The sequence below is a fragment of the Notamacropus eugenii genome, chromosome 6 (assembly GCF_028372415.1).
Source record: "Notamacropus eugenii isolate mMacEug1 chromosome 6, mMacEug1.pri_v2, whole genome shotgun sequence".
NCBI classification, from domain to species: Eukaryota; Metazoa; Chordata; class Mammalia; order Diprotodontia; family Macropodidae; genus Notamacropus; species Notamacropus eugenii.
Window position 1 is genome coordinate 204554138 of NC_092877.1, and position 14963 is coordinate 204569100.

The 14963-nt window shown below is 36.4% G+C and overlaps 1 protein-coding gene across 9 annotated transcripts in view; it reads left to right on the forward strand.

Moving 5' to 3' along the window:
- CCDC138 (coiled-coil domain containing 138) overlaps positions 1-14963 on the forward strand; it is a 97024-nt gene that overhangs the window by 11886 nt on the left and 70175 nt on the right. For 8 of the 9 annotated variants that reach the window (XR_011969850.1, XR_011969851.1, XM_072621825.1 and 5 more), the window contains 5 exons: positions 6664-6848; positions 8266-8424; positions 10490-10609; positions 13931-14008; positions 14112-14219. Coding sequence is in view for 7 of the 9 variants with exons in the window: in XM_072621825.1 (XP_072477926.1) it covers positions 6664-6848; positions 8266-8424; positions 10490-10609; positions 13931-14008; positions 14112-14219 (650 nt within the window). In the remaining 2 variants the exon portion in view is untranslated. The remainder of the gene's footprint in view (positions 1-6663; positions 6849-8265; positions 8425-10489; positions 10610-13930; positions 14009-14111; positions 14220-14963) is intronic. The other variant, XM_072621829.1, reaches the window with a different exon arrangement.

Below are 14963 nucleotides of genomic sequence, written 5' to 3' on the forward strand. Positions count from 1 at the left end.
AGACTTTCCCAGTTTGACAAAGAGAGATAATGTTATCAGAGATGAGATTTGAACCAAAATCCTCTGACTCTTAACGGTAGTCTTTACATTATAACATACTGCCTCCCTGTAGCTTCTTTTATCTGTTGGCACTTAATCTGTTTCTAGTTTTTTTGTTACTACAAAAAATGCTGCTGTAAATATTTTGTTATTTTGGAACCATTTTTTCCTGTCATTTACCTGCTTAGGGGTACATGCCTAATAAGAAGATTGCTGAATCAAAGGATTTATAATAGTTAAGTTATTTTTCATTCATAATTGCAAATTGTTTTCCAAATGCTTGAACCAGTTGTGTGTTAGTGTGCTCATATTCTTTTCCTGCAGCCCTTTCAACAGTGATTGTTTCCTTTTTCTATGTTTCGGTGGGAAGTACTATTGAGATAAATAGCCTGATTGTTGGTCTTCCTGCCACAGCTGTCAAAGTGATCTTCCCCAAGCACAGGTCTGACCATGTCACTCACCTATTCAGTAAACTCCAGTGGTTCCCTGTCATCTCCAGGATCAGCTGTAAAAGCGTTACATGTGGCAGTCAAAGCTGCCTCCACCTTTCTTTTTCTATCTTTCACCCCCTCACTTACTCTTTGATCCAGACACACTGGCTTTCTTGCTGTTCCTTAAACTCCATTTTGCTGTGTGGGTCATCTTCTGTGGCTGTCGCCTTGTGTGAAGTTCTCTTCCTCCTTATTGCTTCCTTTTGGCTTCTCTGACTTCCTTCAAGTCCCACCTAAAATCATACCTTCTACAGGAAGTCTTTCTGGATCTCTTTAATGTATGTAGTGCCTTCCTTCTGTCAATTATCTCTTTTTTTATCCTGTATTTACCGTATTATTAGAGAATTGTTTGCACGTTGTCTTCTGCTTTGGAGGTCTTTGAGTGGCAGGGAGTGCCTTTTGTTTTCCTCTGTATTCCCAGCACTTAGGACATAGCTCAGTGCCTAGCACAATAGGTGCTTAATAAATGTTTATTGATTAACTGACCTGTGCCAATGAAACCATAAGCCTAGCCCATTGGTTTCAAATTCAAATGGAAATGATAGCATATTGACTTAGAAAATCACAAATTAACATAATTTACATTGTAGTATATTTTTATTTATTTTGTTACATATTTCCCAGTTACATTTTCATCTAGATGGAGTTTTGTGGACAGTGTGTTTAATCTAGCCTATTCCTAAGTGAATTTTATTATTTTACTTTATTTTATAAAATAGCCATTTTGCCAAATATGATCTTTTTGTAAAGATATGTTCTTTAATTACTATTTTGAAAGTGCCATGTATTTCAAATGTAGCTTTTCCATCATTTTGAAAATGCCACATGTATTTCTTTTTTTTTAATCTTTTTTTAAAAAATTTATTTAACTTTTAACATTCATTTTCACAAAATTTTGGGTTCCAAATTTTCTCCCCATTTGTCCCCTCCCCCCACCCCAAAACACCAAGCATTCTAATTGCCCCTATCACCAATCTGCCCTCTCTTCTATCATCCCTCCCTTCCCTTGTCCCCATCTTTTCTTTTGTCCTGTAGGGCCAGATAACTTTCTATACTCCATTGCCTGTATTTCTTATTTCCTAGTAGCAAGAACAGTATTCGACAGTTGTTCCTAAAACTTTGAAATCCAACTTCTCTTCATCCCTCCCTCCCCACCCATTCCCTTTGGGAAGGCAAGCAATTCAATATAGGCCATATCTGTGTGGTTTTGCAAATGACTTCCATAATAGTCGTGTTGTCTTAAGACTAACTATAATTCCCTCCATCCTATCCTGCCCCCCATTGCTTCTATTCTCTCTTTTGATGCTGTCCCTCCCCAAGAGTGTTGACTTCAAATTGCTCCCTCCTCTCACAGCCCTCCCTTCCATCATCCCCCCCACCCTGCTGATCCCCTTCTCCCCCACTTTCCTGTATTGTAAGATAGGTTTTCATACCAAAATGAGTGTGCATTTTATTCTTTCCTTTATTGGAATGTGATGAGGGTAAGTTTCATGTTTTTTCTCTCACCTCTCCTCTTTTTCCCTCCACTGAAAACTCTTTTGCCTGTCTCTTCTATGAGAGATAATTTGCCCCATTCCATTTCTCCCTTTCTTCTCCCAATATATTTCTCTCTCACCCTTTAATTTCATTTTTTTAAGATATGATCCCATCCTATTCCATTCACTCTGTGTGTGTGTGTGTGTGTGTGTGTGTGTGTGTGTGTGTGTGTGATCCCACCAACTATCCAGATACTGAAAAGTTTTTAAGACTTACAAATATTGTCTTTCCATGTAGGAATGTAAACAGTTCAACTTTAGTAAGTCCCTTGTGACTTCTCTTTGCTGTTTAGCTTTTCATGCTTCTCTTCATTCTTGTGTTTGAAAGTCAGATTTTCTTTTCAGCTCTAGTCTTTTCATCAAGAATGCTTGAAAGTCCTCTATTTCTTTGAAAGACCAATTTTTCCCCTGAAGTATTATACTCAGTTTTGCTGGGTAGGTGATTCTTGGTTTTAGTCCTAGTTCCTTTGACTTCTGGAATATCATCTTCCACACCCTTTGATCCCTTAATGTAGAAGCTGCTAGATCTTGTGTTATCCTGATTGTATTTCCATAGTACTTGAATTGTTCATTTCTAGCTGCTTGTGATATTTTCTCCTTGACCAGGGAACTCTGGAATTTGGGCACAATGTTCCTAGGAGTTTCTCTTTTTGGATCTCTTTAGGCGGTGATCTGTGGATTCCTTGAATACTTATTTTGCCGTCTGGTTCTAGAATCTCAGGGCAGTTTTCCTTGATAATTTCATGTAAGATGATGTCTAGGCTCTTTTTCTCATCATGGCTTTCAGGTAGTCCCATCATTTTTAAATTGTCTCTCCTGGATCTATTTTCCAGGTCAGTTGTTTTTCCAATGAGATATTTCACATTATCTTCCATTTTTTCATTCTTTTGGTTTTGTTTTGTGATTTCTTGGTTTCTCATAAAGTCATTAGTCTCCATCTGTTCCATTCTAATTTTGAAAGAACTATTTTCTTCAGTGAGCTTTTGAACCTCCTTTTCCATTTGGCTGATTCTGCTTTTGAAAGCATTCTTCTCCTCATTGGCTTTTTGAACCTCTTTTGCCAATTGAGTTAGGCTAGTTTTCAAGGTGTTATTTTCTTCAGCATTTTTTTGGGTCTCCTTTAGCAGGGTGTTGACCTGCTTTTCATGCTTTTCTTGCATCTCTCTCATTTCTCTTCCCAGTTTTTCCTCTACCTCTCTAACTTGATTTTCAAAATCCTTTTTGAGCTCTTCCATGGCCTGAGCCCAAGGTATATTTATTTTGGATGTTTGGGATACAGAAGCCTTGACTGCTGTGTCTTTCCCTGATGGTAAGCATTGTTCTTCCTCATCAAAAAGGATGGGAGGAGATATCTGTTCACCAAGAAAGTAGCCTTCTATAGTCTTATTTTTTTTCCCTTTTCTGGGCATTTTCCCAGGCAGTGACTTGACTTCTGAGTGTTGTCTTCACACCCACTTTGCCTCCAGATCTGCCCAGCCAGCACTTGGTGTCTGAGATTCAAATGCTGCTTCCCAGCCTCAGGGCTTTGGTGGGCAGGGCTGCTATTCAGTGTGAGACTAAGTTTAGGTGCTCAGGTGGGGGCAGAGCTGCCACACGGGGCTCAGTTCCCTCAGGGGATTTATGTGGAGACCTTCAACAATGGACCCGAGCTCCTGCCTGCTTTGGGAGCCCCTGTCTGCTGCCGCCTCAGCTGCTGCCTCCCGAGGGGGCCTGAGTTATGGGGACACCCCGTTCCCCTCTCAGGGAGCCAAAAAGACTCTCTCACTAACCTTTGGCTCCTGTGGGTGGAGGGAACTGTGTGGCCGCTGGAGATTCTGTCCCTGAAGCCTGCTCGGATCGGCTCCTCTTGGTGCCATGAGGCCAAGGTAGGGCTGGGCTCTGCTCCAGGTCTGGGTTGTGATGGACCTTTCACTTCAGGTTTTCAGGTCTCTCTGGAACAGTAATCTCCTCCTCTCCATTGTTCTGTGGCTTCTGCTGCTCCAGAATTTGTTGGGAGTTCTTCTTTACAGGTATTTTATGGGCTGTGGGTTCGGAGCTAGCATATGTGTATCTTTCTACTCCACCATCTTGGCTCCTCCCCTGCACATGTATTTCGAATATAGTTTTTCCAACAATAAACTCAGTTCTTTGTTTTTGTCTTTATAGTTCTGTTACATTTATGTATTTCTAAAAAGAAACATTAAAATTTTTTACAATTACTGTGTTGCTTTGGGTTTTGTTTTTTTTTTTTTTTTTTACAATTCTCTTTTTAAATTAATTTTGATGATATTTATGCTGTTTGGTGCATACATGTTTACTAATTTCATTGTCTAATACCTTTAAGTATGATATAATTTCCTTGTTTATCTTTAACACCATGAATTTTTTTGGTTTTTTTTTTTTTTAACACTGAAGTCATGATTGTATCTCCCTGTTTGTTTGAATTATCTTATTCATAGTAAATTTTGTTCCAGCTTATATTTTCATTTTTTATGAATCTTTATTTTTTCAAATATATATTATGTATGCAAGAAATTTAAACTTTTGTTTTCTTATCTATTCTCTTATTATCTTTTTCACATGTAAGGTTATTGTTATTAAGTTTATGGTTTCCTTTAATTCTTTTGTATTGATTTCCCACCTCTTTGAAGATAGCATTTGGAGCTACCTTAAGAAGCATACCTGTAAGAAACATTGCATACTTTATTTAATCACAATTTCCTCCTTATCTGTCTCCCTGATTTTTCTAATGTATCCCACATTTCTTGAGTTTACTTAAATTGTTATTCCTTCTCCCAACTCAGATAAGGGAATCCTTCCTGTAATTGACCCCTTCTTCCTATATCTTTCAGTTTCTATAGCATTCATTTGTTGCAACTTTTTCCAGCAAGTGTTCATTTATTTCTCCTCATTTTTTTTTTTCCCTTTTTTATCCCTAGTCACTTCTGTAATTTAATTTCTGTCTTTCTCTTTCTGTAAATAATATGTTAGAGCTTCTTGGGGACAAAAAAACTTTACTCTCTATTAACTTCCCATGTAACTGTTAGGTTAATTACAGATAGCTGTCTTCACTTTACTAATTTTTGGGGGGTATTTAGCGTTCTTGCTCTTAATGTTGTTATTGTAGTAGTGGTCCTTTTTTTCATGAGCCTTACTCCCTGAGATCTCAGGGCAGTGTGGTATGATGGGAGATGCACTGTTTCTTGAGTTCCAGGAACCAGACCTCCATGTTCTTATGTTTTATTTATAGAGACCTCATGTGTTCTTTTATTATGGCTGTTCTTTAGTTCTGTTTTGCCACATTTGCATACAGATCTGTATTTTTAAGTTTCACATATATCATTTTATTTTTCAGTTTCTTCTCTTTTGAAGAGATTTGGCGTTATGTATTTTAAGTTGCTGCTTCTCTCAATTTGTCCTGAATTCTTCTTTGAGGGAACTAATGTTTGCCTTCTCTTACATCATAGTTTTCATTGTTATTTCCTTTTTTACATTTTTTCATCCAGTTAATTTTTAATTTCTTTTTGGAACTATTCTGCAGTTTTTTGATGTTGGTTTTTTAGTTCTGGGGACCTGTGGAATATGTCTGGCTTACTTTTTCATTGGGGGGTTTTTATTTCTTCTTGCTCATTTTTCCTTCTTTGTGCTACTGCATTTTTTCTACTTAGTTTATCCCCACGCTTGCTTCATTGGCCTTCTTGACCTCTGTCCCAGTTTTCTAAGTTAATTTTAAATCAAGTGCCTTCACCTTTTGACCCTACCCCTAAACTGTCTTAGATTTTTTTCCCATCAGGTTGCAGAGTTTTCCTTGAGTTAGGGGCAGGGGAGTAGGATGAGGGTGTAGACCATTGCAGTGTGGTGTATGGCTCACTGTGTTGTCTCTCACTGCACATCTTCAGTGACGTGTGGGGCCCCTCCCCTCTGGAGTTTCTTCCAGTAATGCTTTTCCTTTCCCTCAGGCTGGGTGAGTATAGTACTCTTTTCTTCTCTTAAGAGATGGGCACATGCCAAGGTCAGACTGATTCACTGCTTTGGAAAGAGAGCTATAGAAAGTACTCTTGGAAAGTTCTCAATGGAGATCTCTTTACTGGGCAATCTGTGCATCCTCATCTTAACCATGGGCTGCTAATGGAGAAGGCTTTTCTTTGCTTGGGATATTTCCCATCATCTTCTCTTCCTTGTTATCTTATTAGCTCTATATCGTTGATTGGAAGTGCTTTGGGTTTTGCCAGGAACTCTGAGCCACCTTTGTCTGAGTGACCCCTTTCATCCTTTTTTGTTGTCATTGTCAGAAGGTGAATAAGTGTTATATTTTAGTTGTGTAATCTTTTAATGTTTTATTTGAAATATTGCAAATTCCCTAGAACACTGGTCTCCAACCAGCAGAGGGAGTTACTTGTTACCATGCTCCTTTTTTTGTTGTTTGTGAATTCTTGTTGCAGTGGGAAACACAGCTTCTCCCATGAAAGATTTTGGAGATTCCACTGGCTTATGGTGTAACATAAATTCATTCAAATGTTGCTTTCAAATGAAAGAACTTTAAATCTATACTTAGTTTTGCTTAGCAATTTAAATATTAATGAATAAATTTGACTTTTATAATTTTCATTTATTTTTAGACACCTTGCTATGTAATTCAGTGCCTGGTAGTGAGTATTTCTATGATGGATATTGCTCTCCATTGAAGTATACTGACAAGTCAGTATCATCTAGCAAGATGTCTAACAAACTCAGGCAAAGTTTGCTTCCACCTCATATCAGTCAGATATATAATGAATTATCTCTGATACATCAGAAACTGCAGGTGAGACATGATTTGAAAATTTTGGAATGTTTAATTTTATGTTCTTAGCAGTTAGCATCCAATAAAATTTGAATGTGAAGTATATTCATTATTAAATTAATAGGGATAATGATGAGGGAAGAATTGATGTTCATCTGTGAGAACTTTTTTTAAGGGGAAGAAATGGATGGATGGATAAAAATGGTGTATGGGGGCAATGTCTAAAGGTAATTATGCTAGGCAGATAAAGATATGTTTGTTTTATGGCTAGCTTCACTTTTTTGAGATCTTTTTTTGGGGGGGGGGGCAATGTTAAACTTTTAATTTGATAGGTACAGACTCATGGTGAGGAAGTTCCCTCTACTAGTGCAGATCAGCAAATGTTCTGCAGTTTGTAAGCTTAGTGTTCACTGTGCAGTTGATAGACTGATCCAGAGTCACACAAGCAGCACACAGTATCAGTCACCTGGGCTTGAATTTAGGTGTTCCTGACACCCATGTCATGCCGCCTCTTGCAAAATCATAAATTCTTAAATTTAAAACTTGAATGGAAGTCCGTTTCCCTTCCTGAGTTTTAATTTTCTCATCTGAAAAATCAGGTAGTTGGACTGTGGTTCTTAGTCCCTTCTCCCTTGTCTTTTTCCTTACTATTTCAGCAGTTCCCTCTGATGATACTCCATATCCCAATGTATCCCATATATTTCCCCATATTCCAAGTAAACATTTCAAAATTTTTTTCACAATTGAATTTTTTACTCACAAAATTTCTTCAGGAAACACTTTTTAAGAAAATTATCTTACTCCAAATCAGTCCTTCAAAGTAAGAGTGGATGGTCTTTTTCTTGGGCTCAGAATAAATTTATGTCCCAATCTCTACCAGTACAAGAAAAATACCATCCTTTTATTGGTTGTAAAGTTATCAGAGTTTTCAAAGAATCTTGTTTTTGTATGAGTCCCTGTCATTTAGGGTCTTTGGTTTTGTTATTACCTATGTTTAATTCATGAAGTTTCACTTTTTGACGAAATTAAATGTGTAACATCTTCTCTTTCATTTTGGAGCCTGATTCCACAAACATTCCTGAAATCTTTCGTAGAGATTTTTGGGCAAAAACAAGCAGGAATATTATTGCTCATTCTTAAAATAGTGTTATAATTTTCTTGTTGATAATAGATCAGTTTATTCTCTAGGAGAACTGCCCTTTCATTTAGCATGGTTTTGTTTATGGGCAAAAACACAAGTGTGGGTAGCTGCAACATGATTCGCTTAAAGACCAGCTTTCTGTGTTTTAGCACATTCATATATTCTTTGGAAGTATTTTCTAAAGAATGTCTATTTCATTGAAGTAAACTTGCACCAAAGAAAGCAATGTTTTGCCAAATGTATGTGTATTTTGGGTTTTTTTAAAAAAACTTTTAAAAACTTAATATTTTGATACAGCAAGAAACTGCAGGACAACAGGAGTTTGCTGCTCAACTTCATAAGCGAGAATATTTTTTAAGTCAAAAAGAAAAGCTGCTAATCCAGCATGAAATTGCTTTGACTAAAATTAAAAGCGTTGAAGAAGAAATTCATACAAAATTTCAAATTATGAAAGAGGTAACCTTATATAGAAAGATTTCAGTTTAGTGTAAACAATTTTCTTCTTGACGGGGTTAGTTAAAAAACCAAGTTGTACTACTTGATTTCATTACGGGTGTACTGGGTATGAAGATGGCCCTGTAGAAATGAACATTTAATTTCATTTGGATTTAGGGAAAGTGGCACTTAGCAGTTTGAATCAGTGTAAATAAGCATGTGTATGTTGAGTGAAACTTTTGAGCAGTCATGTTTTTCTGCTTTTGTGGTTTTCAATCAAAAGTAAAGCTGAGAGCTTGAGATAAAGTGAAATGTACTACTGATGGTTTTAAAGCTGTTAGATGAGAAAAGTGGAAGGAAGTTAATTTATTATGATGCTTATTCCTGTGCTCCCTAATGAAGTGATTTGCCCTGCCAAGAAATACTGCCAGATATTACCAAACCCTAGATTGTGTGCTTTTCTGTACTCTGGTTTCTTAATCATATGGTTTTTGTGATGAATTTTTAGTATCTCTTGGATTTGAAAAAGTTTGTGCTAGTGAGTGCTGTGCTAATGCCTCACACAGTGTCTGGCATGTATTAGACTGAATAAATTCTTGTTGATTTTTTGATTTGACTATAATTTAATGATATAAAATTATTTTTCCTTAAGCTCATGGAATCAAAATTCCAATAGAAATGTCCAGGCTGGGTGAAGATACAGTGTGGTACAGTTGGAAGGACAGGGGATTTGGAGTCAGAAGACCTGGGTTTGAATACCACCTCTGCCACTTACTGCTTATGTGACTTTGAGCAAGTCACTTAACCTTTCTGGGCCTCAGTTTCCTCATTTGTAAAATAAAGAGATTGAAATTGGGTGACAAGGAAAGTCTCCTTTAAGTCCACATCTTTGAGTCTGAAATAAGGGTCATTGGTTTTCCAGATTTCTTTGCCTCATCTAGTGAGACTGTTTTTTTCCATGTCTCTATACCTGCTGTGCTTAAAATGACTGCAGTGATTACCCTTAATTTTCATAATATTTATATAATTAACTTGAGAACAGTCTTGATTTTGGTTCTCAGTGCTGTGAAACCTTCAGGCAACCTGCATGTTTAAATACATTCTCAATTAATTGAATGAGGGGAAAGAGAGCTATAAGTTTTAGCAGTTTATCTCTAAAACTTGTCATTCTTATTTTAATTTGTAAAATAGGGAAAAGTTGGTTTGGATCAGTTCATCTACTTCATGTACCCTATCATTTTTTATACCTAGTTAGTTATTCTTTTCATACTTGGTGATGATTCAGTTTTAGAGATAGTACTGTTAAGAAAACTTACCTGCTTAATAACATCCAATATTTAGGCTGATGCATCTTTTGAACTTCTCTTTCCTAGTATTAGCTTCTGCTTTGTCTTACCCGTTTTGGACTAGTTTCTAAAGAAAGCTCTATTTCATGTTTATAGAATACTCTAGATCCTTCCCTTTTATCACTATAGTAGATGAGATACACCTAGGCCCTGTTTATATCATGCCCCCGATTGTCTGTTTCTTATTCATTGGCAAAATAAGCTACTCGTACTGGTTTGTTGTCATCATGTAGATAAAGCATCTAGTTGATTGGCTTATTATCCCGACTCTTTAGGTAGCTGTTGAATTAGACATACAGTCTTAATTTGGAATTGAACATTTGGGCAACTGACGTATTTCATTGAGTCTTTTTCTTTGAGTTTTGCTCTCTCTGTCAGAACTTAGAATTTCTTGGAAGAGATCAAATGTTGATTAATTTGTTTTCATTTAACATAAATTTTCCAACATTACATATCTATTGATATTTCATAAATGTTATTTGTGATATTTTTATTATCTTATTTTTCTGTTTCATTCTATTCATTATCAAAAATAGATCCCTGAGTTTCATTAATTATTATGATATCAGGTGTAGTGAGCTTTGTGCTATAAAGTTTTATAATTTTGTTTAATCTGCATGATTTGAAATGATGAGTTTAAAATATCAAAAGCTTTTAATTGATATTAGTTGGTAATTTTCTGGAAATATTCCTGATACTTTATCTTACCTAATTTTTAGAAGTTTTTTTTTCCCTCTAAGCATCACATTGAAGAAATTAAGCACTTAACAGAGGTGCTTAAAGAAAAGACGAAAGAAAACAAGAGGCTAAAGTCATCTTTTGACACATTGAAAGAATTAAATGATACCCTGAAAAAACAGGCAAGATCTATTTTCATTCTTATTTGTGTGTAAAACTTAAATCTTAAGACACATTATGTTTAGAGAAAGTTTGGTAACAATAAAAATTTTATCAGAGACTGTTATTTTAAGGATGATAATCCTTAAGTAAACTTGTTTTTCCTCAATCGTGTTGGTAACTAGCTTAGATATTGACAGTATGAAATTTCTGTAGATTACAGAGTGATCACTAGAGTTTTTTTTGGAAACAAACTAGGCTTTAGTAGCCAATGAAAGAAATATTCTGGCTTTGGGAATAAATTTGATGTCTTAAAACACTGGTTTCTGGCCATATTGAATATCTTAAGCCACTGTTTTGTAGCCTTTGTTTCTCAGTGTTTTTTTTTTTCTTTTGAAAAGTTTTGAATCTCAGGCTCTTGGTGGTTGAAAAGCCATGGCAGGAAAAAGAAGATTCATTCTCTCCCTCTCCCTCTCCCTCTCCCTCTCCCTCTTCCTCTTCCTCTTCCTCTCTCCCCCTCTCTCTCTTTCTCCCTCTCTCTCTCCCTCTCCCTTTCTCTCTCTCTCCTCTCTTTTTCTCTCTTTCTTTGCCTTTAATCCGTCATGTTTGAGGAGGAGACATATATGGATAATTTGCTAAGCATTGAGATACAAATAGAAAAAGCAAGACAGTTTCTGATCTAAAGGTATAGTGGCAAAGCAGATGATAATGCATCTTTTTCAATGTCTTTTCCACAGAAAAAAAACATATATATTTCTGATGTTCAGTTATTTGACAGTACTTTTATGGTGAGAATCTCCTTTTTCTGTTCTTCAGTATTTGTGGTTTTTGAGAAGAGTAGTTGATGACAGCACCTGCAGAGGCAGCTGACAGGTTGTAGCTTCATGGACATGACTTTCACACTGACTTATGGTCTGAGAGGGCATTGATATTTCTGAGGCTCTTGGGTTTACCTGCCCCTGGATGGCAGTCAGTCAATGGGTAGTGTTGGTGTTGGTTAGGATAGCAGGCTCCTTCTCTGCAGTTGTTGCTCTCCTTAATGGTGGCTATGAGACATTAGGTGGAAACAGGACTGATAGTTTGGAGGGTTTTGCAATTCCTAGGACTCTTGGACTCTGAGTGGCCAGGGCTGTCTTCACTAGGATGGAAGGGGAGGTGGTAGTCAACGTGGTGTTGGTTTGAACTGCGTAGCATGTGTTGCCACATATATATATATGTTGCCACATATATATATATATATACATATATGTATATAGCAACACATGGTGTTAGGATGGTGGGACCCTTCTTAAAATTTGCTCCTCTGGGTATTGGCTTTAGAGGTTAGACTGGGAGGAATGCTGGTGGTCTGGGGGTGCTGCTCTTCCTGGGGCACTTGGGCTTGCCCACCCATTGGTTAGCAGTTGATATTGGTTGTGATGGGACTGGTGAGCCCCTTCACTACAAGGGTTGCTTCCTTCCAGTAGTTAGACTATTGGTCTTGGGGGCACTGCATTTCCTGGTGTTCTTGTTCTCTAAGTTCTGATCTGTTTCTAATGGTATCAGAAGGGACGTGGTGTCAAAGGGGGGATAGTGCTTTGACCCCCTGGCATATGCCACTTCATCTCTCCTGAGGGTACCTCACAGCATAAGCTTGGATGGCTTGCATGCCTCATTGGTGATAGTTGGTCAAATGTAGACTCTTGTGTTTTGGACTGAAAAAAACTGGGGTTGATAAGGTCTTCTGCACACCATTGAGTGATAATGTTTTTTCAAAGTAATCTCATTAGCCTAGAAGAATATTGATAGATTTGAGCTTTCAAATTACTGAAAGAAGCATATACAAATATCTCTCTCTCTCTCTCTCTCTCTCTCTGAATATATGTATATACATACATAACTCATACGTATATATGTATATATTTCTTTTGTCACTTGTAGACACAAATGATCATTTATCACTGCTGCTGACAAAAAAATGGTAGGCAAACACATTTTGTACTAGTATATATACATTTTGTTCACAGTGCATTCAGAATTTATACGTTTCCAGAATATAACATTGTCCTTTCTAGAGAGACTCTTGACATTTCTTTACTGAGTTGTGGGTTTAGTTGTTATTTATTTTGTAAACCTTTAAAGCACTATTTCAGTTTGAGTTGTTATTGCAAAAAACACACCCACACATAGACTTTGGTACTTTGCTGTTGATGTTTTGAAAGATCATTGACTTTAGTGGGGTACTCCTTCTACTAACACATTAAAGTCCTTTGTTGGTCATCCTTGAGTGATGAGCTTTTCTCTTTTTTGCTAACCTGGTAATCAGGTGACAGATCTGTAGGCTATATACAAAGTTAGCTTTGTGTATACTAATACATAAAAATACATAGTACTGAAAATACTAGCTTCATAATACAGACCAGAACTTGTACTCTTACTAGCATAGCCTTTTAAAAAGCCAGTCACCTTTATTATGAAGTACTGGAAATATAATTTTAGTTGAGATATACACAGCAAAATAATCATTGTATTCCTATAGCTGTTGAGGGTATTACCATCCTCTCAGTCCCGCAGACTCACAACCTAGATGTTATTCTAGACTCCTTACTCTCATCCCTTATCCAGACAGTGAAAGCCTGTCAGTTTCATCTTTGCCCCCTTCCCCCTCTGACGCTACTACAACACTGGTACAGACTCTTATCACCCACATATCTGGACTACAGAAATAACCTGCTGGTTGGTCTGCTTGCCACAAAATTCTCCCTATTCTAATTTGTCCTCTGCTCAATTGTCACCCTCTTAATAAACTCCACCTTCAAGATTAGATTTAAACCCTTTGTTGTGCAAAGCCCTTCATGACCTGTTTCCCTCTTCTCCTTCCTTCCCCCTACCCCATCTTCATACTTTGTACAATTCCCCTACCTTTGATCCATTGACGCTGGCTTCCATCCTGTTTCTTGAACAAAACACTCCAACTACCAACTTGGGACATTTTCACTTACTGTCCTTTCATGGAATTCTCTCCTTCCTCATCTTGGCTTCCTGGCTTCCTCCAAGTACTATATAAAAATTACACCTTCTGCAGGAACTATTTTCTATTCTCTCTTAAGTCCTTTCTGCTGATTTTTTCCCCCAGTTTATTCTGTGTATTGGTTGTTTATATAAAGTTATTTGCATGTTTTCTCCTACATTGGATTTTGAGCTCCTTGAGAGCAGGGACTGGTTTGGACCTTTTTTTGTGTTTACATCATTTTTCACAATATCTGGCACAATATATACTTAATAAATGTTTATTAATTGACTGAAATATGATTAAGAATTGCATTAAATTTTATTTCTGTAAATATTTTACTTTTCTGTTTTAGTTAAGTGATGTAAGTGAACAAAACAAGAAAATGGAGGTTCAGGCTAAAAGAGTTCAAGGTCGTTTAGAAAATTTACAGGTGAATTTCCTACTTTTTCACTTCAGGTTTTTTTAAAGTCTTTTAGTTTTTGATCATTTTAAAAATAAATGTCATTTATTTCATGGGTAATGTACCTTTACAGAGGAAGTATAATTTTGTGGCAGTGCAAAAGTGTAAAGCTGTTTCTCCATCCTGTCATGGAATGAAAACTACAAAGCAAGAAAAAACATCAACTTCAAGAATTAATAAGGTACAATATGAAGAAAACTTTATAAATAGAAAGAAGGGACAAAGTGGATATATTTGATAATTTGTAGCCATTTATCAAAAGTAATTCAGAATAAAAAAAATTAGAATATTATAGTCTGATGCTTAAATAGATATATGAAGCCTTTGAAGAAGATAGAAAAGCAGAAACTCAGAATAAAAAGTTCTCTACAACTTAATATAATAAATTTTGCTGTTGTTATTTTTCTAATTGTTTCCCCTAATTTTCTTTATATTGAGATTTATTATCTTTTGACACCTGAAGAATCTTTTGACCACTGACTAGTCTATCATAAAATATCACTAAATGCTGTGTTTGGTAAATTATTTTAACTTCTCTGGACCCTAGTTTCCTCTTTAAAATAATCATAACCAGTTTTATATAACACATTAGGGTTTGTGATTTAAGTATGTTATTTCATAGGATTCTCACAATAACTGTGGGATAAGTCCTGCAGGCATTATTCTCATTTTACAGATGAAGTAGTCAGAATGTCATGGTCACACATCTAGGAAGTGTTTGAGTCTGAATTTGAACCAGATTTCTCTTGAATCCCACTTCAGCATCATTTGCACTGTTATAGGACCTTTAAGGTCCTTTCTCTTTCTCAACACAGTCACCCTTTGATAAAGAACAGGCCAAAGAAACCTGTGCAGTTATTCACATTGTTTTTGAGTTACAGCATCTTTATTCTTTTTTTTTCTTTCACATTGGCTAGTTTTCCCC